At 28.1% G+C, this 25,843-nt stretch overlaps 1 protein-coding gene across 1 annotated transcript; it reads right to left on the reverse strand.

Annotated features, from left to right (window-relative positions):
* Positions 1–929: 929 nt before the first annotated feature.
* LOC100206109 (uncharacterized) lies at positions 930–24,785 on the reverse strand. Its single transcript, XM_065803475.1, has 5 exons — positions 23,178–24,785; positions 16,607–16,860; positions 15,697–15,947; positions 1,893–2,049; positions 930–1,756 (listed from the first exon to the last, which is right to left on the reverse strand). The coding sequence occupies exons 1-5, from the start codon at positions 24,734–24,736 to the stop codon at positions 1,593–1,595; spliced, it is 2,385 nt and encodes a 794-aa protein (XP_065659547.1). The 5' UTR covers positions 24,737–24,785; the 3' UTR covers positions 930–1,592.
* Between the last annotated feature and the right edge of the window lie 1,058 nt (positions 24,786–25,843).

Here is a 25,843-nt window from a genome sequence, read left to right on the forward strand (position 1 = left end):
TAAATTTAATTTACATTTGGTAGCATATTACTTTTATGTAATTTACTTTTATATGCAAGTTATTTTTAATATAATTTTTTTTAATTAGTTTTATAGGAAAATGTAAATCACAGAGGAACTTTTATATTATGTAATATAATTTTCAAAAGTAATTAACTTTTGAAAATTACATTACGTAATGTACATGAAAACAGCTTTTTCATGTGACTTACGTGTAAAACGTGTAAAAACACCCTAAAGTAAATTACTTTTTGATCTAATCTTATTTTAAAAGTAAAAAAGCTTACATTATAAAGTAAAAGTCGTTTCAAAATAATTAATTGTAAAATTATTTTGAACTATATATAGCTTTTTTTTATTTTATTGAGACATGAAATATATGGGTGCAAAAAATAATTAAAGACATGGGTGCAAAAAATAATTAATTTTGTGAAATGTAAATTTACATAAAACGTTTAAAATTACTTATGTATATTACTTTTTGATAAAAATTAACTTACTCGTGTAAGAAAAAGTAAGTAAAAAGGCTATCCCTATTAGCGATATTTATCTGACCTAATGTGGTCAGCGTCGTCAGGTATAATGAAAAAATCGTTGAAAAATTACATCAAACAAACCGTTCAAAAAAGAAGAAGTTAAAAGGCGTAGATTCTTGGTGAAACGCAATCTTACGGATTTATTTTAAAATAAGTATACTGTGTCTAACTTACCTCTTTTTCTTAATTTGCATAACAACTTTGAAGATTTAGTAGAGAATTAGGGTGTTGGGGTCATTATCACTAAGAATTGTATTTATGAAAATAGAATTCTTAGTGATAATGTGATAATGACTATAACTATAATGAGAAGTCTTTTTAATCAGAAATTTTAATAAAGTGTTGCATAAAGTGTTGCATAAAGTGTTGCATAAAAATAAAACTATATAACTATTATAAAAGCAATAAAAGTTCTTACTCTTACTTTCAAAGCACTTGTTTTTTACATTTTTTATGCCATTCGAAAACATTTAAAAGATTTGTTTCAATTATAATGAGTAATATAAAAAACATTTTTATTACATATAGAAAATGTTCAGCGAGTTAGGCATGAGTGGTAACAAGCAATGGCTAAAGTGTATGGTAGGATAGCGGATGGAGAGGTAAATAATAAAGGAAGATGGGGTAACAGTTATAAGGTTGTGCGGGCTACAAATACTGTTAATTGATATCGTTTATGCTATTCATTACTTATTTAAAATAATAGTTTCAGAATTCAAAACCTTTAAAGAAATTTTTGATTTGTAAAAAGTTTTTTTTAATTACATGACGGCATTTTTTATTCTCCAAGACGCATATTATGTTCTCCAAGACACATATAATGTTCTCCAAGACGCATATAATGTTCTCCAAGACGCATGTAATGTTCTCCAAGACGCATATAATGTTCTCCAATACGCATATAATGTTCTCCAAGACGAATAAAAGTTCTCCAAGACGCATATAATGTTTAGTGTGTATTGTAAAGAAATAAGTCTTTAGAATAATAAAGACGCATAAAGTAAATTTTAGATTTTATATTATATTAAATTTAGTGTAATGGTATAAATCTAGTTTTCAAAATAGTTTTGAACCGTCCCAGGTTCCTCTAGTCGAATGATAAAGATGATAATATCCAGGGATTCTATGATGAATTACTTCAATTTTATTTTTTAAAACTCGATCAATTAGTTCCCAATCTTCTCCACCCCATCTTTCGCCGAAACGTTTTTCGTCCATGCCTATAGAAACAAAGGAGTTCTGCTGCTTATAAAAATTTTATATTCATGTTCAATTTTTTATTCGTTGATTGAAGTTATTTAATTTGTAACATATAAAACTAACAAAATTTTTATTTAATAGTTGTTTTAAATATACCTCCTATTTTGTTCCAGTCCGATTTAAAGATAGAAATCATGCCATAGCCAATTTCTTGCCAAATTGATCCATACTCAACTTCAGTGTAAAAAGGGTGTTGTCCACAGCCTAATCTTAGCATGACGGGAACATACGTTGTTTGACCTTTAAATGTGTGCTAAAAAAAATTCAAACCGTAGTAGTAGTAGTATGCTGGATTACGGCTAGGTGGGGGCTAGGGGTGGAACTATATATAGCTTTTTTATTTTATTGAGACTAATTAAAGACTTGGGTGCAAAAAGGATGTAACTCCCCTTTTATCGAATTATTAGTATATAAAAGAAGTTCTATCAGTTAGTATAAAAATGACACAGGTTAAACTGAATAAATTTATATATATTCTCTCTATACAAATTTATTCAGTTTTTTCTTTCTCCTGAATAATTTGCGAAAATGGAGTTACATCGTTTTTGAACTCATGCCTTTAATTTTATTTTTATTTTGTTCATACTTTTGTTTTATTGTTCTTTGTTTTATTTTTATTCATTGCTCTTATTTTTGTTTAAGGTTCTGACGCGAATTAGCAAAAAAAGTACATTTTTAAAATTGCACTTTAAAAAAAAAACGTGTTAAAAAGTAAAATTCGCTACACCATATTTCTACGTTAAATATATATTTTTTTTTTTACATAAAAATAAAGTGTAGCGCTTTATTTTAAAAAATGGTAACATGCTTTCCAAAACAAAGTTTACCATTACTCATTTCATGGAGCTGTAACATTCTACTTTTTGCCAATTCGCAGCAGTGTTGTTACAACAATCTCTTAAGCCTATAAATTCAAAACAAAAACCTCGACAAACAAAGCTGCTGCTTTGTTGTCTACTTAAAAGGAATGGTAAGAATCGAATTCGTATCTCTCGTCTACGTAGTGTTAGCTGACATAAAACTTACTAGTAATCTTAATTTTTAATGCCAACTGAGTGGTAATATTAATACTTATTTATGCGTTTTTGACACAGAACTTTCAAAACAGCAAAAAAGTTTCGCCGACGACACACTATGCGTCAGTAAGCGAAAAAGGGGTTTACTATATTCCTTAAAGATTTTTCCAGTTTTAACTTTTTAGTTATTTTTTTACCGCACTAGGTTAGCTGTTCCTAATTAATAAAAGATTATTTAAAATTTTTTCTTTTTTGCTTTTTAAAGAGGAGGAATATCAGGGTTAAAAAAACTAGAGATTTTACGAAATTTTACAACGCACCGAATATTTGGCTACTGAATATTCGGTGACATTTAGTTAATTTTGAAGGTTCTGATCTGCTTCATTAAAGTGGATACGTTAACTAGTCTTAATGGGTTTTTGTTTCATTTGTGAAGTCGTGTCACAGCATGCATTATTTATTGACTGTTACATCAAATTTTTTTAACCATAGTTATTTATAAAAGCACTCAAACCATTCAAAAAGATTACAAAAATAACCAGGTCAGGTATATCTTGCACTTCTGAGGTAATTTAAGAATTCGCTATTGTTAGATATAGCAAAAAGAACTCTAATCTTATTTAAAATGACATCTTCACTACAACTTAAACTTTATTAGGTTTAACTTATGGTTTAACTTTAATAGGATGCTATTAAAGTCAGTACGGATCAACAAAAAAAAGTCAAAATGCATCAATAAAAAAGGTACCATATAATTGACATTACGGAATGTCAATTATAGAGTACCTTTTTTATTGATGCACGTTTAAAACTAATTTCAAAGGATTAGTTAAAATACAAAAAGCAAAATAAAAACAAAATTAAAAGTTATGAGAAAGATTAAGTCAGTGAAAGGTTAATCTTTCTCAGTGAAAAGCTGCTTGACACTGATGAACCATCACCGTTGATAATCCATCTCCACTTCGTAAGAAAAAGTAACATGAATGAAAACTGTTAAAAGTGACTGTAATAATTTAATAATTGTAAGGAAGCATGTTAAAAATGACAGTAATAATTTGTACTAGTTTAAATACATAGTCTCTCCAAAGGAACAATTTTCAATCCTCGAGATTTTACATGGCGCCCGATGAGGGACTATGAAGAGATACCGAATCAAATGATTAAAGAAGTAAGTAAGAGATAAGAAAAATTTGAGTTATTGAACGTTGAAGTAAGTTGAGTTTTTTATTTGTGATTTTGTTCGGGAAGTTTTGAAAGAATTAGAATTTAATTGTTGAATTTGATTGTGACAAAAGTTCGATTTTTTTGTGCATATTGTTGTACATATTTATTTAAAAATGGCAGCCGCGTTAGGAAGGAAAGTAGCGAGAAGGAGAGCGTTACGAGTAAGTTTTAGAAATTTATTGAGCAAAATAAGAGAAAAATTAGAGAGTTTAACCATGCCATATTGTTGTACATATTTATTTAAAAATGGCAGCCGCGTTAGGAAGGAAAGTAGCGAGAAGGAGAGCGTTACGAGTAAGTTTTAGAAATTTATTGAGCAAAATAAGAGAAAAATTAGAGAGTTTAACCATGCCATATTAGTAGGTTTAAAAAATAAGGAGTTTAACCATACCATATCAGTAGGTTTAAAAAATAATTTAAGCGAGAGTTACGAGAGATTAAACAATATTTATGAGGAAATACTAAATAATTTAGATCAAGAGGAAATTGAAAATGACATTTGTGAGAGTGCAAGAGTAGTTGAGTTTTATCGTGTGTTGATAAAACTCAATGATGGCTGGAGTGACACTAAAATTAAAAATTATAAAAATAAAGGAATTGGATAAAGATTTTGTTAAAAGTTTAAATCAAACTAAGTGTATTTTACCCAAGTTAGAATTTCCAGTTTTTAATGGGAACCCTGTAGATTGGCAGGGTTCTTGGGACCAATTTAATTTATCAATTCATAGGCATGAAGGTTTAAGTGATACAGATCAATTTAATTATCTAAAAAAAAATTTGTCTGGTCAAGCATTGGCTACTATCTCAGGACTTTTACTTTCAGAAAAATTATAAAAAGGCTATTGAAATCTTGATAAACAGATACAGGAATACACAAGTTTTAGTTTCAGTACATATGGGTTCTTTGTTTAAAATAAAGAAAATTAAAGATTTCAATGATCTAGAAAAACTAAGAAAACTTTATAATGATATAGAGAGCTGTTTAGGTAATCTTAGATCCCTAAAAATAGAAACAGCAACTTACGGCTGTTTGTTAATTCCTATTCTTAAGGAGAAACTGCCAGATGAACTTTTAATTTTAATTTCTAGAAAATTTGCCGGAGAGTTATGGACTTTAGACAGACTTTTAAAATATTACAATAAAGCATTACAAGCTAAAAAGTGTTGTGACAAATATCTTTTAAAATCAAGTTATGAAAAAAATGAACATAAAAATTTGAATTATGATTCTTTAAATAAATATGCACAGCAAAATTATTCTAATAATTATAGAAACAAAAATAACTTAACAGCATCGGGTTTTCATACACAAAATAAAAGAGCACCAGAACAAAAAGTTTTGCAATGTGTATATTGTTTAGAAAACCATAAGCCTTCTCACTGTTTAAAGGTAAAGAATTTAGATTCAAGAATTGAAATTTTAAAACAGCAAAAGAGATGTTTCATCTGTTTAAAATTAGGTCATATCTCAAAATTTTGTCATTCTAACTATTCATGTTTTCAATGCAATGGGAAACACCACATTTCTATTTGCAATAAGAAGCAAACCAAAACTAATGCAACTCTTGTTGGTGTCTCCGATAGCATTTTACTACAGACAGCAAAGACTAAGTTTTTTTCAGAGAGTGAGTGTGGAGAATTCAAAATATTATTTGATAGCGGTAGTCAGAGGTCTTATGTTACTAAGGATGTATGCGAAAGATTGAAATTAAAGACAATAAAGCAAGAAGCTATAATAATAAAAACATTCGATCAATTTAACAATTCCAGGGTTAAAAAGCTCGATTTTGTTCAACTTAAGGTAAAACATAGAAATGCTAATTTGCATGTGTATGTCGAGGCGCTGTGTGTGCCAGTTGTTTGTAGCTCTTTGCAGAGGCTAGAGATACCTCGAGCAAGTAAAAATTACCCACATATTTCAAAATTTTTGCTGATTATGATGATAGTTCTAAAAATTTTAAAGGTTTTTAAATTTTAAAATTTCAAAATAATTTTAAAGACCATAAATTTATGACAGGTAAAGTTATTAGAGGGATTAAAGGCTGTCCTCTAGCTTCTTCCTCTGTTCTAGGATGGGTATTAAGTTGCCCAATGCCTTCTGTAATAAATGATAATGAGAAAATAATCCTGAATTTACGCGTTGAATTTGTTAAGTGATTATGACGCCATATTAAAGGATACGAAATAAATAAAATCATTGAAAGAGTTCCTGACAATGAAATCGCTAAGGAATCAGGAAAAACACACTACCTAGCACACAGGCCAGCTGTAAAAAAAGATAAGGAAACCACTAAGAAAAGAGCAGTATTTGATGCTTCCTGTTCTAACAATGAATTGTCCTTGAATGATTTTATGTTCTAACAATGAATTGTCTTCCTGTTCTAACAATGAATTGTCCTTGAATGTCTTTATTCAGGGCCAAATCTATTATCTAAAATATTTGATGTGCTACTGCGATCCCGATTAAATTATATTGCCATATTAGCAGATATTAAACAAGCTTTCTTAAATGTAGAAATTTCTAGTAAGCATAAAGGTTATTTAAGATTTCTCTGGTATGAAAATGTTGAAGTAGAACAGGACTCAGAACTGATTGTTTATAGGTTTTGAGAGTAGTATTTGGTCTGACTAGTATCCCCTTTTTATTAAATGGAACAATAAGACATTAACTCAAAAAATATGAAAAATGTAATGGTAAATTTGTAAAAAGATTCGTCGAAGATTTATATGTTGATGATGTCACATCTGGAACTGAAAGTGTAACTAAGGGTAAAGAGTTTTATAAAAAATCAAAAACAATTATGTCTGAAGGTGGTTTCAATTAAAAGAAATGGAAAGCAAACAGTCAAGAGTTACAAAACTATTTTGATTTTAATGAGAAAAAAATTAAAAATAAGGAAATAAAAAATCCAATAAGCAATCTTGTGTCATCAAGACTTAGTACTTACTTAAAAACAGAATTAGGTAAAAGTGAGTATGAGTATAAAAGAGTTTTATGAATGGGATTCGAAAAATAATGAACTTATTTTCCAATTTAATAAGTTTATAAAAATGTCACATGAACTTAAAACAACAAAAAAATATATATTAAAAATTTCGGCATCAACTTACGATCCATTAGGCATTGTTTCACCTATAACAGCCAGACTAAAAACCATTTTGCGTAGAGATAAAATGGAGTGGGATGCGAGTGTGAGTGGAGAGATTGAGTTTAAGTGGAAAGAATTGTTGAGAAATGTTTAGAAGCTGAGTTTTTTAAGAGTAAAGAGATTTGCGTTTGTTAGAGTAGAGGAGAGAATAATTTCAGTTACATAGATTTTGTGATAGCTCAAGAGAGATTGTGCAGTTGTTAATCTTAGAGTTAAGACGAGTGTTGCTGTTAGAGTTTATTTTTGGTAGCCAAAACAAAGGTAGCGCCATTGAAAGAGTTGTCTATTCCTAGGTTAGAACTATTGGGTTTTTTGTTGTTGAGCAAATTAGTTGGAAAAGTGAAACGAGTAATAGAAAATCGAGTAAGTATTAGTAATGTTAGTTGTTGGACAGATTTTAAAGTGGCTTTACATTAAATTAAAAGAAGAAAAAAACTTGGAAACCTTGGGTGGAAAATGGTGTAGTCATGATTAGGAAAGGTGTTGAGAGAAAGAAATGGAGGCATGTTGCAGGATTGGAGAATCGAGCAGATATTCCAACTCGTATGTTTTGTTTTAAGCAACTGAATGAAGGTTGGTTATCTGGACCTAAACTTTTATGTAAGGAGGAGGTTGAAGTAGGATTGTTTGATAGTGGGAATAGTTTGAATGTGGATGAAGTTCTGATTGAGTCGAAAGGTGGAGATGGATAAATAAGAGTAGTGTGAATATAGTTGAGGCTGCGACAGGTAACATTGGTGTTCTGATAGACATTAAAAAGTATAGTACATTGAGCAGACTTATAATGGTAACTGGGTATGTGAATAGATTTGCAAGTAATTTGATAAAAACAATTAAGAAGAACGATGGATTAATTAAAGAAAACATGTTAGCACTTGATGAATATGATAAGGCATTTAATTTATGGTTATTAATAGAACAGTTTTATTTACGAAATCAAGATAACTACGAAGAGCTAAGTTCATCCCTGAAATTGTTTACTGACGAAAAAAACGTACTGCAATTAAAAGTACGATTTGAAAATTTGATACTGAGTTATAATAAAAAAATATCCGATTATTTTAGGTGATGATCAACACAGCTATTTTACGGTGTTAATTATTTGTGACGCCCACAAACGTGCCATGCATCATGGCATTTAAATGACATTAAGTCAAGTTAGAGCAAGGTTTTGGATTATTAAAGGAAGAAAAACTGTCAAGAACGTTCTACGTAAGTGTGTTATTTGCAAGAAGATTAGTGGAAGAACAATACTACCTCCTTCAACTCCGGATTTACCTGATTATGGTGTAAATATTTTTATGTTTTCGTTTCAAGCTGTTGATGTAGATTTTGCTGGACCTTTATATGTAAAAAATTACTTAAAAACTAATTCTGTATCTAAAGTTTACGTTTTGATTTTGACCTGTGCGTCTAGTCGTGCTGTTCATCTGTAATTAACTCCTGGCATGAAGATCCCTGTTTTCATCCGAGCACTCAAACGCTTTATTGCACGCAGGGGCATACCTAATAGCATTACTAGTGACAATTTTAAAACATTTGAATCGATTGAAGTAAAGAAGTTTTGTTTAAATAATAAGATTAATCAAAAATTCATCCTACCTGCTTCCCCTTGGTGGGGAGGATTTTATGAAAGATTGGTACAATCAGTTAAGATACCCCTATTAAAGGTTATGGAAAAATCCCTCGTTACTTATGAAGAACTGCAAACAGTTTTATGCAATATTGAATCTTTAATTAATAGTAGACCACTTGTTTGCATGAGTGAAGATGATAATGAAGAAGCGCTTTCTCCTTTTCACTTAATGTACGGACGAAAATATTAAGAAATTATATGGAAACGAATTTATGTTTTGAGTTGGGTGATATCAAGAAACATGACATCTACTTAAGGAACACCCAAGAAATGTTTCCGACCTATCCAAAAATTAATTCCTCTGGAGATCAATATTGTTCAAGATAACAAAGATAAAGATGATAATTCGAAAAGAAATGTCTGCGCAGTTGAAACAGAGATTGGGCAGAATGAGGCGGCGCTCAGGTCAATTAATAAACGTCCAACCCGACAGGCAGCTATTGATGGACAATATCTAAGACAATTAAAAGACAAATATTGTTAACAAATCAACAGGAGGGAGCGTGTTAAAAGTGACAGTAATAATTTAATAATTGTAAAGGAGCATGTTGAAAGTGATATTTATTATTTAATTATTGTAAGTGGGTGTTCTTAAATGTGGCATTTGTAACCTAATTATTGTTATTATTAACGGATAATTTATTGGTGCGTACTCTCCACAAACCTCTTTTTTATTATATATTCTGTTGGTGGAGCAGCATAGACACTCTTGTATTTTGTACTAGTTTAAATACATAGTCTCTCCAAAGGAACAATTTTCAATCCTCGTGATTTTACAAAAATGATTAAACAAATCTTGTTTCTCAAGTTCAACTTGTTTCTCCGCGCAGCGGCCTTGTTCATCAAGGTTCGTGTTTCGGAGTTATAGAGTTGGGAGAGGGTTATAAACCACTATTAAGTAGCCTACTCATCTGCAGTGGCCTTCTCGGCCTTGAGGAGGTGAATAACAAAAAAAAAAAAAAAAAAAAATTTCTACAAAAAATATGCACACATATGAAGATTTTGGAAATAAAAAGTCTGATTTTAAATGAAATCAGTTTTTACATCAAGCTGTTTGCTTAAATAAGACAACAAACTCTTACAAGTTATGGTCAGCAAGCGTAAAAAATTATCCAAACAGAACTTGCTAAAATTTTCTTATTGTTTGCCGGTGGCAGTGTACATAGTGAATTGCTATTTTTGAAAGTATCTTAAATTTATGAGGAATTTGCAATCATTTGCTATCATCAAACGATGAAAATATTTTTATCATAACCTACCGCCTTAGATTTTAAGTATCAAGTATGCCAACTATTCTTTAGAATAAAAAAAACTTTAAAAAGTTCTTTGTAATCCGTTTTTATGCGGGTTTTTTTTCTCCTTAAAATCTGGTATTCGGTATTAATACCGTATATTCGGCCATCTAGTTTGCAATATTCGACCGAATACCGAATTGTAAAAAAAGCGGCCGAATACCGAATAGTCTTCGAATATTCGTGACATCTTTAAAAACACACATGTTTTTGATGAACTTTTGAATTGCTTATGATAAAAATAAAACTAATACATTAAACTTCTACATTTTCAACTTAATGATATACTTAATTAATTAATAAACAAGAAAAGTCTAAATAAGTTTTTGCATAAAGTTTTTTTCTTGTTTAATTCAGTCCGCAAAGATTAATGGATTGAATCATGATAATACAGAAGTTTTTTATTTGATACAAATTTTATGCAACGAATCGACTTTTTTTAAGTAAAAAAATGTTCTGGCTACCTCTATAGTAAAATACTTCAATTCATTTTTACGGTTGTGAACTGTATAAAGAGAACCGACTCAGATTATTTCTTTAAAATCTTAATAGATATAAAAAACAAAACAATATAAAAAATAAACATGCTTTAATGTTCAATAAAGAATACTATCGGCTCTTTATTACCGGTAAATTATTTATTTCCGGAAAAGAAAAAAAAATCCGGTTTTAAATATTTTAATTTTTTTTTAAGTAGATATATGATGTCCTGCGTAAAAGTTATTTCAAAATGTATAATGGTACTTTGATTAATAACTCCAAGATATATTTACATTAATAACTTTGATTGATTAATAACTCCGAGATATATTTGCATTAAATATTTTGAAATATTTAATGGTACTTGGAGTACCATTAAATATTTCAAAATATTTCATGTAGATATATCTCCTTTTTTTAGTGATAGTTCGATATAAGAAGTAAAATATATTAACAATTTACTAGTTTTCTTGAAATAGTTTGTAGGGTTATGCGATACCTTGGCAGAGCAACTATAAAATATAAAAATTTTTTTCAATCAAATCAAACATTAGAAAATTTATATTAAATATAAAAAACTATTTATGGTAACACAAAATTGTTTTAATTTCAAAACTAAAAGATATATATTTCATAATGTTAATATACTAAATTAATTTTAAGGGCATTACGTTACATTAGATTAATGCATCAAAATAATTAATTTTTTTTTTTTAATTTTATTTTTATTTTTTTAGTTGTTATTGTAAAGTATAAACTAAAGCTAATTTGTATTTGTTAAAAACTATGGCTAACGATTGTGTTTAGTAGTAATTTGTTTTCAATTAGTTATTATATTACCAATGTTAACTAATTAAAAACAAAAAATTTGTTATTAAATTTTTTTTTTTTTATGGTTTATTTGTTTATTTGGCTCATTTATTTATTTTATTTGTTATACGATTTGTATTTTAGTTTCTGTTTTAGTTTTGTTATTTAGATTAATAAGAACCTGTATAAATATTGTTTATATGTGTGTGTGTGTGTGTGTGTGTGTGTGTGTGTGTGTGTGTGTGTGTGTGTGTGTGTGTGTGTGTGTGTGTGTGTGTGTGTTAACTATTAGTGTCATAAACCACGGCAAAACATCTAAAGTTAGATCATTAAATAATTAGAGCAAATGATGTGACTTGCAGTGTGTGCAGAGAGTTATAACATTAAAAATTAAGAAAATAAAATACAGCAGAATCCCGTTAACTCTGACTCTGAACGGGTATATATACTTTGTCCGACTTAGCGAATGTCCGAGTTAAGCGAAGCTTTTGGTTTGTATAATAGAGAATTTAAGGGGAAAATTTGTCCGACTTAGTAAAAGTCCGACTTATCCAGGGTCCGAGTTAACGGGATTCTACTGTATCTTTTATAAATTGGTAAGTTCTCCGTCTTACTAGCTTTTCATTTTTCTTATTTAAGTATTTCCGACAAATTTTAATATTGGCCATAAATGACAATTGCATGTTGATAATAAATGTAGTACTCTCTTTTATGGGATGACATCAGTACGGTCCATATATGGCTATTATACTTTTAATATTAAAACCAGACTAAATATAAAAAGCACCACATTATATTTATACGTGCTAGGGCCTCATCTGGGAAGCATATGTAACTCATAAGCTTACGAGTGTTTTTTATGGGATGACGTTGGTGTGGTTCATGAGTATAATGTCTATACCAAGTGTTATAATGCTTATAATATTGTTCATAGATACTTATATACACACAAAACTTTTTCAGAAAATATATGTCGTATTCGTTCTGTATTTCCCCTAGTCCTCCTTAAATCCAGCACTACCACAATCTTATTAATTATATAAAAAAGCGGTGATGGCCACTTTAACCTATTTATTTAGTATTTTTACAATGCCTTTAATTAGTTGTTGAAAAAAGTTTCATTTGAAAGCCAAGTAATAAGTAAAACAGAAAAAAAATCATTATCAATCGAAGTTTGCATACATTGTCAGCCACTTTAGAATCTTTTCCCGCTATTTTTTTTTTTTTTTTTTTTTTGCAGCAAACACAATGTATTATGATGTTTTTTCTCTTCATCAAATAAAAATTTCTTATTTGCATTTTTGAGCAAAAGTTTATGTTGGATAAAAAATTTCAAAAATAATCATTAAAAATCCGTTTAAAAAGGCTGACAAAAATATTTAAAATCTGTTAAATTTATAAACATTTTCCACAATGAAATAAAAGTTTACAAATTTTATAAATTAAAATTTTGTTAAAATTAAAAATGTAGCAAGATCATGTGTTTTATATACATGGTTCATTTGATAGCCACGTTTTTTTTTCGTGTATTTAAGTGAGCGCATTATGTGTTAAGCATGTGTTTCACACTGATCATCAGATCATACATCAATCATAAAATAGAATTTAACACTTTTATTCCTATTATAAAAAATATGGCCAAATGTAGGTAATATATACCTTTCTTGTAGAGTTGACTGGATGTACTTGGCTTACTATCTTACAACGAGCTGAGTCAAAATATCTCACTCTACAAATCAATTTAAGTTACAGTAGCAACACACTTCACAAAGAAATTCTCGAAGAAAAGTGAATATATATATATATCAGGGGTGGATCTAGTTTTTTTTTCTTACTTAAGATAACTAATTTCCTGACATGGAACAAACTCCAAACATTTATGTGTTTATACTTATGTCAAATAAGGATACTTTGCAAAATATTGCGATGATTGGAGCCTGGGTACCAAAAACCCTAAAATTTAAAAGATAAAAATTATTATTCTAACACAAAAAATAAATCTTTTTATCGTTGAAAATAAATCTATAATATCGCAGCGGTGTTCGAAAAATGTATTAATCATAAAGGGCTGGAATGGTATAAAATGAAATTAAGTGATTAAGAAGATCAGATCATTTTTTTGTGAACCATTGACTTTTCTACATATACTATTATATGTCTCATATCATAAATGCATACATATATATGTTTTCTTTTATAATCATCGTCAAGTAGACTACGACACGACTTACCAATTTTGTTCTCTTCCTTTTTTTATTTCTGTTTATATTTATAGTAACTCCTAACAAAATAAATCACTTAAGTAAAATTATTCAGAAAACAGATAAAAGAGCTGTTGGAACTGATAAATAAAACCAGTAATGGACAATGTTGTCGCATCTATATCTGATTATACTCTACTTCGAACTGGATTTATATATATATATATATATATATATATATATATATATATATATATATATATATATATATATATATATATATATATAAATTATATGTAAATTATGTTAGTGTATTTTACAAATAGAGTGCTCAATGTTCTTAAAGAACAGAGCAATAATAAATTAGTAAAAAACACTTATCTAACTTTTATCTTCGACTTGAAGTTTCACCATTGCTGGATCATCAGGAGGAGTTACTAAATCTCAAAAAAAATTCAATTTATAGAAAAAAATTATTTTACAGGAAGTTATAAATTATTATAAAAAATTTTTAATTACTATATTTTTTTGTTAACGGGAAGTTACTTTCTGTAAGTTACGGGAAGTTACTTTCTGTAACTTCTCGTTAACAAAAAAATATAGTAATTAAAAATTTTTTATAATAATTTATAACTTCCTGTAAAATATTTTTTTCTATAAATTGAATTTTTTTTGAGATTTAGTAACTCTTCCTGATGATCCAGCAATGGTGAAACTTCAAGTCGAAGATAAAAGTTAGATAAGTGTTTTTTACTAATTTATATATATATATATATTTATTAAATATATTTATTTATTTAATATATATATATATATATATAATATATATATATATATATATATATATATATATAGATATATATATATATATATTTATTATATATATATATATATATATATATATATATATATATATATATATATATATATATATATATATTAAATTAATGATCAAGTCTTCCCCTTTGTTTAGAGGCTTTACCAATTTAAAAGTTTTTTAAGTTTTTTTCTACTTTCAGTAGTTCACACATTTCTCGCGCCATTCTAACGTTTCCTTTGACAGCTTTGGTTTGATTTTGTCTACTGTGATAAAAATAATTATTTCAATTAGTTTATTCAAGGTATTTAATTAAAACAATTAAGCTATTTCAATTTATTTCTTTTTTTTATAAAGTTTATTTATTATTCTTAGAGTTTTGCACACCAATATAATGTATAGTTACACCGTTTGTTGGGTAACATATTGGTTGTGTCATATTTGAAAGTGCATTTAACTACATACATTTTTCAGTTCCCTTGCATAAGTTCTTAAAACATTATATCATTGGTTATACAAACGCGCCTTGCAACATTATCTATTTGATATTTTGTCAGTGGACTACGACTCTATTAAATTTTTAATTATTTCATAAGCTTTGAAACAGAAAAAAAATTTTAAATGATTTTTAGATGTACATGACACCGTTACTGTGATACATTATGTTCTGCAAAATATGAGTTTGCCAATAGAGTAGTTGATTAACTTGTAATTGATCTCCATCAAAAATGAGATCTTAGTTCTAAATATTTGAGAAATCAGAAACCAAAACAGTTAAGGTGGCTTTGAGTATACATGTCAAAAATGAGGTCAATTTTAATATTCAATTGATCGGATAAATTCTAGACTTAGTAAGTTATACTCTATCCACTTACTAGGAAAAATCCCATTTATGTCTATACTTTAAAACCACTAAAATAAATTATTAATGTTCCTGGAAAAAGTTCTAGAGCCTCCTACTTTTAAATAGTAACTGGGATTAACCAAGCAATTAGGGTGGAAGGTATATTTTATTTATCCTATACACTACTTTTTTATATTACATTTTTGACAATCTTTTAAAGCATTACAAACTTTATTTTCAAATGCTTTTTTGATGGATTATAAATTTATTAAACTTTGTGAAAGCTTTATCGTTTTTTCTATTAACTTTAATTCTAAATAATTAAACAATGAATTCTAATAATAATAAGCAGTAATAAGATAAATAATAATAATAACAAATCTACTACCTTTCGTATGCTATCAAATAAATAATAATAATAACAAATATACCTTTCGTATGCTATCAAATAAAAACAAAGGAATTTGAATTTGCAAGTCGAGAACAAACATCAAAGCATCATCTTCAATTATGGATTTTACGGCCGCATTAAGCCCCTTTACTTTACTAAAGTTTCCTTTTTTTAATAGTAAAGTGTAAGGAAATTTTGTAGAAGTTAAAATCTCTGACACGTTTCCATCGTTACTTTCATAATCCACAACTATTAAATGCAAGCTTTTTTCGCCAGTTGTTGTGATAATATCTAAAAAAGTTTATTTATTTGTTTGCTGTATGCTTACTATAATATCTAAAAAAGGTTTATTTATTTGTTTGCTGCATGCTTACTATAATATCTAAAAAAAGTTTATTTGTTTGTTTGCTGCATGCTTATTGTAATATCTAAAAAAATGTATACATTTATTTGTTTGCTGCATGCTTACTATTACTACATATTACTACGTATGATGACATAAAATATTACTACGTATGATAACATGACATATTACTACGTATGATAACATGACATTTTACTAAGTATGATGACATAACATATTACTATGTATGGTGACATATTACTACGTATGACATGACATATTACAATCTTAAGTTATAAAAATACAAAGTTGCATATAAATTCGATTTTTAAACTTTTGGTTTAAACATATATCTTAAAGATTTGTTATTAAAAGTGCTTAAAAGTTTTTTTTTAAGTTTTGTATAATTTCTAGCGATCGAATTCAAATCTCGAATGATTCTATACAACATTGTATTATTCGATAATATGATGTTTAAACCATTTATTATAAAACATAAATACTAAAATATGTATTATTAACAATAAAACGCTTCCCCACACCACATCCCTTCATAACCACTTAGATTACTTTTGGCAATCACAATCATTATATAATTAGAACATACGGTTTAACGAATCAACGAGAAATTTAAACCATCTTGATTGATTTTTAACTGGTGTTAAAAGATAAATCTTTTCATTCGAGCGCCATACATAACCACTTGGTTTACATACACTTCCATTTTTATATTTAAAAAACCATCCACTTGAACGGTAAGTTGAACCACTATTAATGACATCAACTTCCACAAAATAGCGTTTCCCTAAAATTTCTTCTTTATTTTCCTCTATGTGAACAATATCTGGGTTGGTGAATGTTCTGAAAACAAACAATAAATGATTATAAGATAACAGTAATAATCATTATAATACAAACAAATAACCAAAACAGAAGAAAAACCGTAGAGTAAACCAAAACAGAAGAGTAAAACCGGGTCAAACCGCAAACTTATCAAAAAAAATTAATTAACTTTTTTTTTTCACTTTTTTATTTATTTATTTTTATTAGATAGGTAATAAAAACTACATAAGATCATACAAATATATGCTAAAAAAATAATAAAAAAATTATCGAAAATATTAAATGTAAAGAAAAAAAAAATTGTGCGGTTTTTGGCGACATTCTGATAAAATTTCAACTTTTTTTTTATTCTTTTTTTAACACAACTTATATTTATGAAACTATATTTAAGTTTTTACATTTTTTGCAACAAAAAAATTTAGTTCCAACTACGCATTTTTTTGGTAAACATGTTTCTTTGCCCAACCGTTTCCTACACATCCAATTCTCGCATTGCAACATTTCTGTGTGTAACTGTACTCTACACTCTTTACATTTTGCAACTTTTAATCGTTTGGCTGCTGGTACTTATTCTTCGTTATTGTTTTGCTGAGATTGCTCAGCATTGTTATCAGGCATTTGAGTACTTGGCATAGAGAGTCAATGATTTGCGTTAAATTTAGCAATTTTCATGGCTTCCTTTGTAGCTTTTTCTTCATCTTTTTGTTTGAGGAACTCGATCACATTTTCTTCGGTAATACATTTTCCGCCAAGTTTTGACATGTTGCTTTGCTTCGATTTCTTAACATGCGATTGATTTCTGGCTTAAAAAAACTTCTTCAACTCTATCTCGATACTGTTGCAACACTCAATACATGCTTGATACCTATCAAAACTTGAAACTGGTGTAGTTGAGAAAGATGGTAATCGGTGTGTAGTTTGAGTAGGTGCTGCGGCGGCTGTTGAATATGATGAAGCTGTGTCTGAGCAAGATGGTGTAGGTGCTGCGGAGGCTGCTAAAGTTGATGAAGGTTGATTAAACATTTGTGTGTGTGATTGTTAATGCCTTATGATTTATGTTGTTTTTGTTAAGTGAAAATAAGCCAGTGTACTGGGAACCAGTGGTTGCATGCAAGCGTGTAAAACATTTACCACTCTCGTACAGCAGTTTGAGCAACGGTGGAAAATTTTGCTTATCTAAATTCTTACATTTTGAGTCTTTGTAATACTTTTTAAGAATTTCTTTCCATGCTTGTTTGACATGACAATAGACACCTCTATCCAATGGTTGTAGAATATGTAAAGAATGCTCTGGTAAACAAATCAAGATTATATTGTGTTTTTTGCACTGCAATACCGCTTCCAAAGCTATGTGAGTTGTATGTCCATCTAATACTAAAATATGAATACCACCAATTTGCTCAGTTTCGACTATAAATACTTCATTCAGCCATTTAATAAACGTATCGTGCTTCATCCAATTGAATATTTGGTGTCAACTGGACCACCTCTTGCCCAGTCAGGACGAAAGTTTTTTTTGGCTTTGTATATCACAAATGGTGATGCAAAATGCCCATCAGCGTTGCAGCAATTGTTTACAGTATAATAAATTTTTTACCATTGTTGCCAGTAATAGAAAAATACACGTCTTGTCCCTTTTTGACACACTACGGTTGCTTTGCCTTGATCACCCGAAAAACCTGTTTCATCCCAATTCCAAATATGCGACCCAGAAGTTATACCAGTCTGTTGATATTGCTTGGCAACGCATTCAAAATAAAAATCAATTATTTCTGGCGTACAAGAAGTGACTCTTTTAAATGCTAAGTTATCTGCTTTTCTTGTTGAAATTTCTTATGACCATCTTTCCATGAAGGCATTAAACCAATCTTTACCAGGCTTGCCATTTTTAAATAAGTGCAATTGATCTTCGCGTTTAAGGTAGCCACAAACAAATTCTGGGATTTCATTTGGGATAAACCATAACTCCAGTCACCAAGTAATTGGAACGCATGCACCATAAATCTTTCTGTTTCATTTGAGAGTACCATTGTTGTACCTGAGCGATGGAAGCCTTTGTTATTGTTACTTTTGCAATCTTTGAGCGTTTAGACTGGAACACCATGTTAAATGCAGCTTTTCTCAGTGATGTTTTACTTTCTTTCTTATCAGTTAATGTGGCTAGTATATCGTTTTTCTTGTATGCTTTTTTTTTAGTTAACATGGTAAAGTGAGTGAGTTAAATTGAATTGAGTGAGTGATGATTGTATTGAGAAATAATATAATAATTGGTTTTTAATGAGTAAGAGATGATTATATTAACAAATAACATTATAGTTCATTTTTAATTAAACCGGAATTAACACTAAGTTAATTAGATAAAGATAGGCGCTTAGTCACTTGCGAAAAACTAAACTAAGTAATTAATCGAGTGTGCGGTTTTATCATAAAAAAGAGTTTTTTTACTTACTTTTTTAATTTTTTTTATTTAACTTTTTGTTCTCGCTGCATAAAAATTATTCTATCAGAATTAAAATTAAATTTCCAACAAGGTAGTGCTAAAATTATTTTTATATTAGTTTCGGTTCAAGCGCTATTTTGTTCGCAACGATAAAAAATATAGAAAAAATTTGACTCCCCGTTAAAGTTGTATAAAAAAAGAAAAAAATGGAATTGAATCGGCATATAACTTTATCAATTCGAGTAGAAGAGATAGCTGTGTATTTGAATCTATTTTTATTTTTTTCATTGCCATATCCGTTTAGTTTTTATTTGATAATTTCGATCAGTGTGCGTAATGACATGGTGTGCGGTTTGACCCGGTTTTACTCTTCAGAACTATTTCATACTATTTCAGAAAAGAATTAATTTAAAAATAAACTTATGCGAGTAGCAGCTTACGTGGTTACACCCAAACACTTACCGCGACAAAATGCAAAATATTTATTTTATTGTTTTACAACCATACACAACTCTGTGTATTTAATAACCCTTTATATATTTGTACATTATATATTTGTATAATATACGTCTATATATTTGTTTTTTAATTGACAATAGTTATTATTTTGCGGTTATTATTTAAATATGTCGACATACAAAGAATAAATAAGAGAATTGCAACAATATTTAAAATGAGCAAATACATATAATTAGTATTGCAGTAATAAAGTAGTCATGGAAACATTTTCCAATGTTAAGAAGAGAGTAGTATGATGGTCTGTTTATGTAAACCGTAAGCGACGTAATTCATGTTTTCAAACAAATAAATTAAGTGTGCAAAAAACTAAATACTCTTTTTTTAATTTTTTTTAACAGAAAAGAGAAATACAGACAACTCACTGTTACTAAACACAGAGAAAAAAAGTTTGAAAAACGAATTAAAATCATATGGATAACCTTTAAGAAGAACAAAATGATTGATTTAAACTACAGAAATGTTATACACTAAAACATCAAAAAAACATAAGACTAATTTGTAGATTTAGATATTGTGGCAAAAATTAAAAAAACCAATAAGTTATAAAACCTTCATAATTGTTTTAAGTGTTTCTGCTTATCACTATTAACATCAGAAACGCAACCATTTTTGTTTTAATAAAACGTTTTGAAAATGTTTTAGTTTTGTTTACCGTAATTAAGATCGAAAATTCATCTATTGTTTCAGGTTTCATTTGACCCGATGATCCGGTAGGCACAAATAAAAGTAGCTTGAACAATTGCAATGATATATTATATATATTAGATGTTTAACTACAATCCGAAAAGTAAAGCCGCTTTTACCCTAATTAGGAATGGCTTCCACAATATTAACTATATAATATTTTGCTCTTTTTACAAAATGGCTAATTAATTTTATAAACAAAAAAAGCGACTTTACTTTTCTTCCAATAAAATCCCGCAAGCTAGTAATATATATATATATATATATATATATATATATATATATATATATATATATATATATATATATATATATATATATATATATATATATATATATATATATATATAATTATTCCAATTATGTATATATATATATATATATATATATATTATATATATATAATGTATATATATACATATATATATATATATATATATATATATATATATATATTATATATATATTATATATATATATATATATATATTATATATATATATATATATATATATATATATATATATATATATATATATATATAATTGAAACAATGGATTAAAATGGTTCTCTCGGCTTTGTTTGAGTATAAAAGTGATACCTTAAATATTCCAAAATTTTTAATCTTATGAAAAAGAAACCTTTTATCCAAGATACCCAAAAGTGAATAAAAATATTTATTTAATCTCTAGTGTTTTCTTGAAATTTTATATTTTCGTCGAGACTTCGAATTCCTCATTTTAACTTAATGATATAAACATTTTTGAACATTTAAAAAAAATACTAATAAAATGTCAAAACAATAAATTTGCCTTCTTTCTTTTTTTTAATTGCATTGTCTACAGAGCTAAAAAAAAAAAATTCGATTTATATATTCTGAATTCCTTGGTTTATATATCCTAATTTCCTTTTTTAAAATATCATGATTTCTTTGGTTTATATACCTGTAATTCTTCGGTTAATATATCCTGATTTCCTCGGTTTATTTATCCTGAATTCTTCGGTTTATATATCCTTAACACGGCGAAATATAAAAAGTTGTTTAATGTAATTCTTCTCCCACAAGGTAGAAAAAAAAAGAAGATAATAAGCTAATATAGATAAAAAGCACATAAAAAAAGATGTTTTTATTGAGTAACAGATTGTTGCTCTGTTTCTAACGGCAAAGATATGTGATTACCAATTATTTTACCCAGATCGTGAAATGAGAAATTTTATACTTAAAGAAGAATGTCAAAAGTGGTTCAGAAAAAGGATGTTTAGTTTTGTTAAGTGTTCCAACACAATCTCTTTTTATCGTTTATTCTCTTAATTTACTTTCATAACCTCCTAATAATCTATTTGTAAAACAAAAAATAGTTTAATCTCAAATAATCTCAAATAAGGTTTTGCGTAATCAACAAAACTAAAATCAAAATAAGATTAAGATGTTATCCTTGATTCAATCCTCCCTAGCTGTTTTCCTTGTGCATCAGATTAATCTTCAATACTTCCATTTTATAATGTTTCTACTTACTAGGAACAAGATAGACATTTAACTGCTTTCAAAGATGGTTCCAAATATTGGATCTATTTAGCAAAGTATTGGTTTCAATCTCGTTTTTTGTTTTTCTGTTTTTGATGAGAAAAAGAAACATTCATTTATACATAAATAGCAACTGAAATACGTTTGGTTAGTTTATTCAGAGATTAAAGATAGAGCATGTTGTCTTTCATATAAAAAACATTTTACAATGTTGGGTGATACAACTTGTGGTTATATGAATCATAGTGAGTTGTCAAGTTTGATAAATGATTACGCGCTGTCTTATTAAGTTGCAATTTAGATCAAATTAAAAAATATTTTTTATGGAAGTTTACATTTATAATTTTTGTAAGAAATTATTTCAATTTATCGAAGTAAATTAATTTCATTTATAAAAAAAAATTATTTTTCTTGGTTGCATTGAAATTGTTTTTCAAGGTCTTATATTGTTTTTTGAGGTTGTGAGGTTGTGACTGTAAATACCATCCAGAGATTGAAGAATTTTCAGTTTTTGGTAAGTGTGCTAGAAATGTTTTTGATCAAATCAAAAGCATATTTTATCTTTTTAACTTATCGCCTAAAAATGTAGGCTGTCTCAATAAATTCATTTTTCCCTGTTTTTTTGACAACTACATTTCGGTTTTTCATTTACACAACTTCCACAGATAAAAAATCCTGCATCTGCCCCTGAATGGAATGGAACAAGAGAATGGATCTGGGAGTCTTCTTAGTTTATTTAACCGATCACAAAATATTAAATTTTTGCTTCAATACTTAAGTTCTTACTACATTTATGTGGTTGGTATGGAGGCAGAAGTGTCCATAGTAGCAGAAAAGGATCTTAAAACTGATGGATTGCTAGAAGTCCAACAGTAAAATAAAAATACTTAATTATTAAAGTAACATCGAGCAATTTTTTCAATTGTCGTTATGTTTAAAATAAACTAACAATTAATCAATCAATTTATAAAGAGCAATGTGTTATTCATAAATTCATTACTTGAAGATTAGTTTTTAAATAAATTTTGTGTAATTTATAAACTTATAAACTAGTAATTATTTATTTGTTTGTAAATTGAATTTTTATTAAACCAAAAGCTTTTCATTACTTTTACTGCTAATTACTTTAATTATTAAAAAGTGAAAAGAAAAACAATTTTCACATACCCGTTTAAGGCTTCCAGAAAAATTTGCATTACTTCTTCTGCCTTCTGATTGTCAACTAAAGGTATAGATATGTTAGCATGTTTACCATGGTTACGTAACAGTTTATGATCTGGGTATATCGAATCAATCCTAACATACGCTGTACCAAAATCAGGTGGGAAATTGTTTGGTATGTAAGTAGGGGAATATGCACATTCTTTTAAGTTAAGTGTCATGTTTAAAGATGGTGTTCTAAAAAAGTTATTTTTTTTATCTTGTTCAAAATATATTTCGTTATTTGTTTTGTTGAAGTATAAAATGTTTGGTAGCACAGGATTAGTTGTAGGAATTTCATACAAAGGAAACAGACTTTCTGAAGGTATTGCTGAAAATAATGTACTATTTGAGGCTTTCCATTTCAATTGAAGCATTCCATACACCGTCCACACATTTGTAATGTCGTACAAATACTTTTTCTGACTTTCTAAAAAGACAGGCTCAGATACTGCTTTAAACAAGTTCCACCTTCCAATTGTCTTTTCTTCTTTCAAAATTTGATTCTTTGAAATTTTAGTTCGTAGTAAAAAATTATCAAGAACTTTTCCTGAACTAAAGTTTTCGTATTTATCAAAAAGAATAAATTCTGCACCCAGTCGAGATGACAACTCAAAAGTATACCAATCTGACATTAAGGGCAATAAATAACCAGTTATTTTTCGAAAAGATCTTGTATTTAAGCTAAACTTGTTGTCGTCAATAATTTCTCTTACCTCGGCTTTGAAAGGAGATCTAGGAAAAAGCGGGTTCCATGTCAATGCATAAGAGTCTTCTCCACAAATATCTTCGTAATAATAAATATTTACTTTTCCGGTATTTTCGTTGTCTGCAAATGTCAACTGTATATGCTGATTGTTTAGTGATACTGGAATATCTTTTGATGCTTCTGAAATAATACTTTTAAAAGTAGAAATGGGTTTGATAATTTCTACAGCATTATTATTTGAAGAAGTATGAACAGGGTAATTAGTTGACGTCATATTGAGTAAATTTTCATTTTTCCAATTGTTAGTATTATCTCTATGATCAATATTGTCTCCTTCATTAATATTTTGGTTATTGTTAAAATTGTCGGTTGCGATGTTTTTGAATTCAATGACTTTGTCATCACTAATTTCGGCAGAATGGTAAAGACTAGAAACAACCTTGGTCTTTGAGCTATAAGTTAAAGTTGAATCTTTTGAATTTTCAAACAAATGAAATTTGTCTTCAAATTCGTTATATACAAATGTTGCAGTCGAAGGTAAATTTATTGGATCTGATTCAGTAAACGTTTTTTCAAGTTCTTTTATTGAATTTAAATATATGTCACTTATTAGAAGTTTTTTTAAGGTAACGTCTTTAGCTTCGTTGATTGCTTTATAGTTTTCGTATTCTTTTTCTCGTTTTTCAAATCCATCATAAAACAAGTGTTCCGCTGCTAAGTCTTTTTGTGAAAATATATTAAAAATATTTCGAAAAATATTGAAAATCAAAAAGTTTATAAGCAGAACAAGTAACAACCTTTTATGTTTTTTGTACATGTTTTGTACGTTATATATTTTTCTTTTTTTTATATATATAAGTGTTTTATAAATTGTTTATGTAATTGCACACGTGTTTAAGCACCGACAAATATTTTAAAGTAAACTAAACATATCACCTTGACTACAAGTAACAATAAAGAAGTTTTATGATAACTCTTAAATATTGTATTTATATATTTTTAAATTAATGTATAATAATACATTATAAATTAGTGAAGTTATCTCAACTTGATTAAAAAAAAAGATATGAATAATTTTTTTTTTTATTAGTCCTAATTTCATTTAAGTTTTAAATTTAATTTAAATTTAATTTCATATATATATATATATATATATATATATTCTTTTTTTTTTGTTGTTGTGTTTTTTTGGTCACAACAGTGAAAAAAAAGTCATCTGTTTGTATTTAAAATAAATTATTATATATCATAATTAAGATAATGTTTAAAAGTTTTTTCGCTGTAAATAAAAGTAATTTTCTGTCATGAACAAATAAAAATTATTTTAAAATTTTTCATTTATTTAGGTCATTTATATCATTATTGGGGCGACTGAATAAGTGCGAATTTCATAAGTGCTAACCGGCTTAAGTGTGAGCGACGTTACGGCGAACTGGCGTAAGCGCAAACTTGCATAAGTGCGAACTAGTATAAGTACGAAGCGGTTGCAAAAACTGGAACAAGTGCAAACTGGCATAAGTGTTTCAAATGAATTTTCAAACATTTGCATATGTGGAGATTGACAAAAGTTCAAACTGTAATAAGTGTACAGTAGTTGCAAAAACTGGGATAAGTGTAAATAGGCTTAAGTGCAAACTGGCTCAAGTGCGCCGAAAGAATTTGCAAACATTGGCATAAGTACAAACTAGCATAAGTGCAAAGCGATTGCAAAAACTGGCGTAAGTGCGTCAAAAGAATTTGCAGACATTAGCATAAGTGCGAACTATAATAAGTGCAAAGCAGTTGCAAAATCTGGTATAAGCGCGAATAGGCATAAGTGCGAACTAGCATAACTGCGAACTGGCATAAATGCGAAGCAGTTACAAAAACTGGCATAAGTGCAAATTGATATAGGTGCGCCAAAAAAAATTGCAAACATTGGAAT

The sequence above is a fragment of the Hydra vulgaris genome, chromosome 08, assembly GCF_038396675.1.
Source record: "Hydra vulgaris chromosome 08, alternate assembly HydraT2T_AEP".
In the NCBI taxonomy this organism is placed as follows: domain Eukaryota; kingdom Metazoa; phylum Cnidaria; class Hydrozoa; order Anthoathecata; family Hydridae; genus Hydra; species Hydra vulgaris.

Coding starts and splice junctions, on each gene's coding strand:
- LOC100206109 (XM_065803475.1), bottom strand. CDS start 24,736: ATGTACAAAAAACATAAAAGGTTGTTACTTGTTCTGCTTATAAACTTT. Junction 16,861..23,177: donor TTTCTGGAAGCCTTAAACGG/GTATGTGAAAAT, acceptor GTTTGTTTTCAG/AACATTCACCAACCCAGATA. Junction 1,757..1,892: donor GGACTGGAACAAAATAGGAG/GTATATTTAAAA, acceptor TTGTTTCTATAG/GCATGGACGAAAAACGTTTC.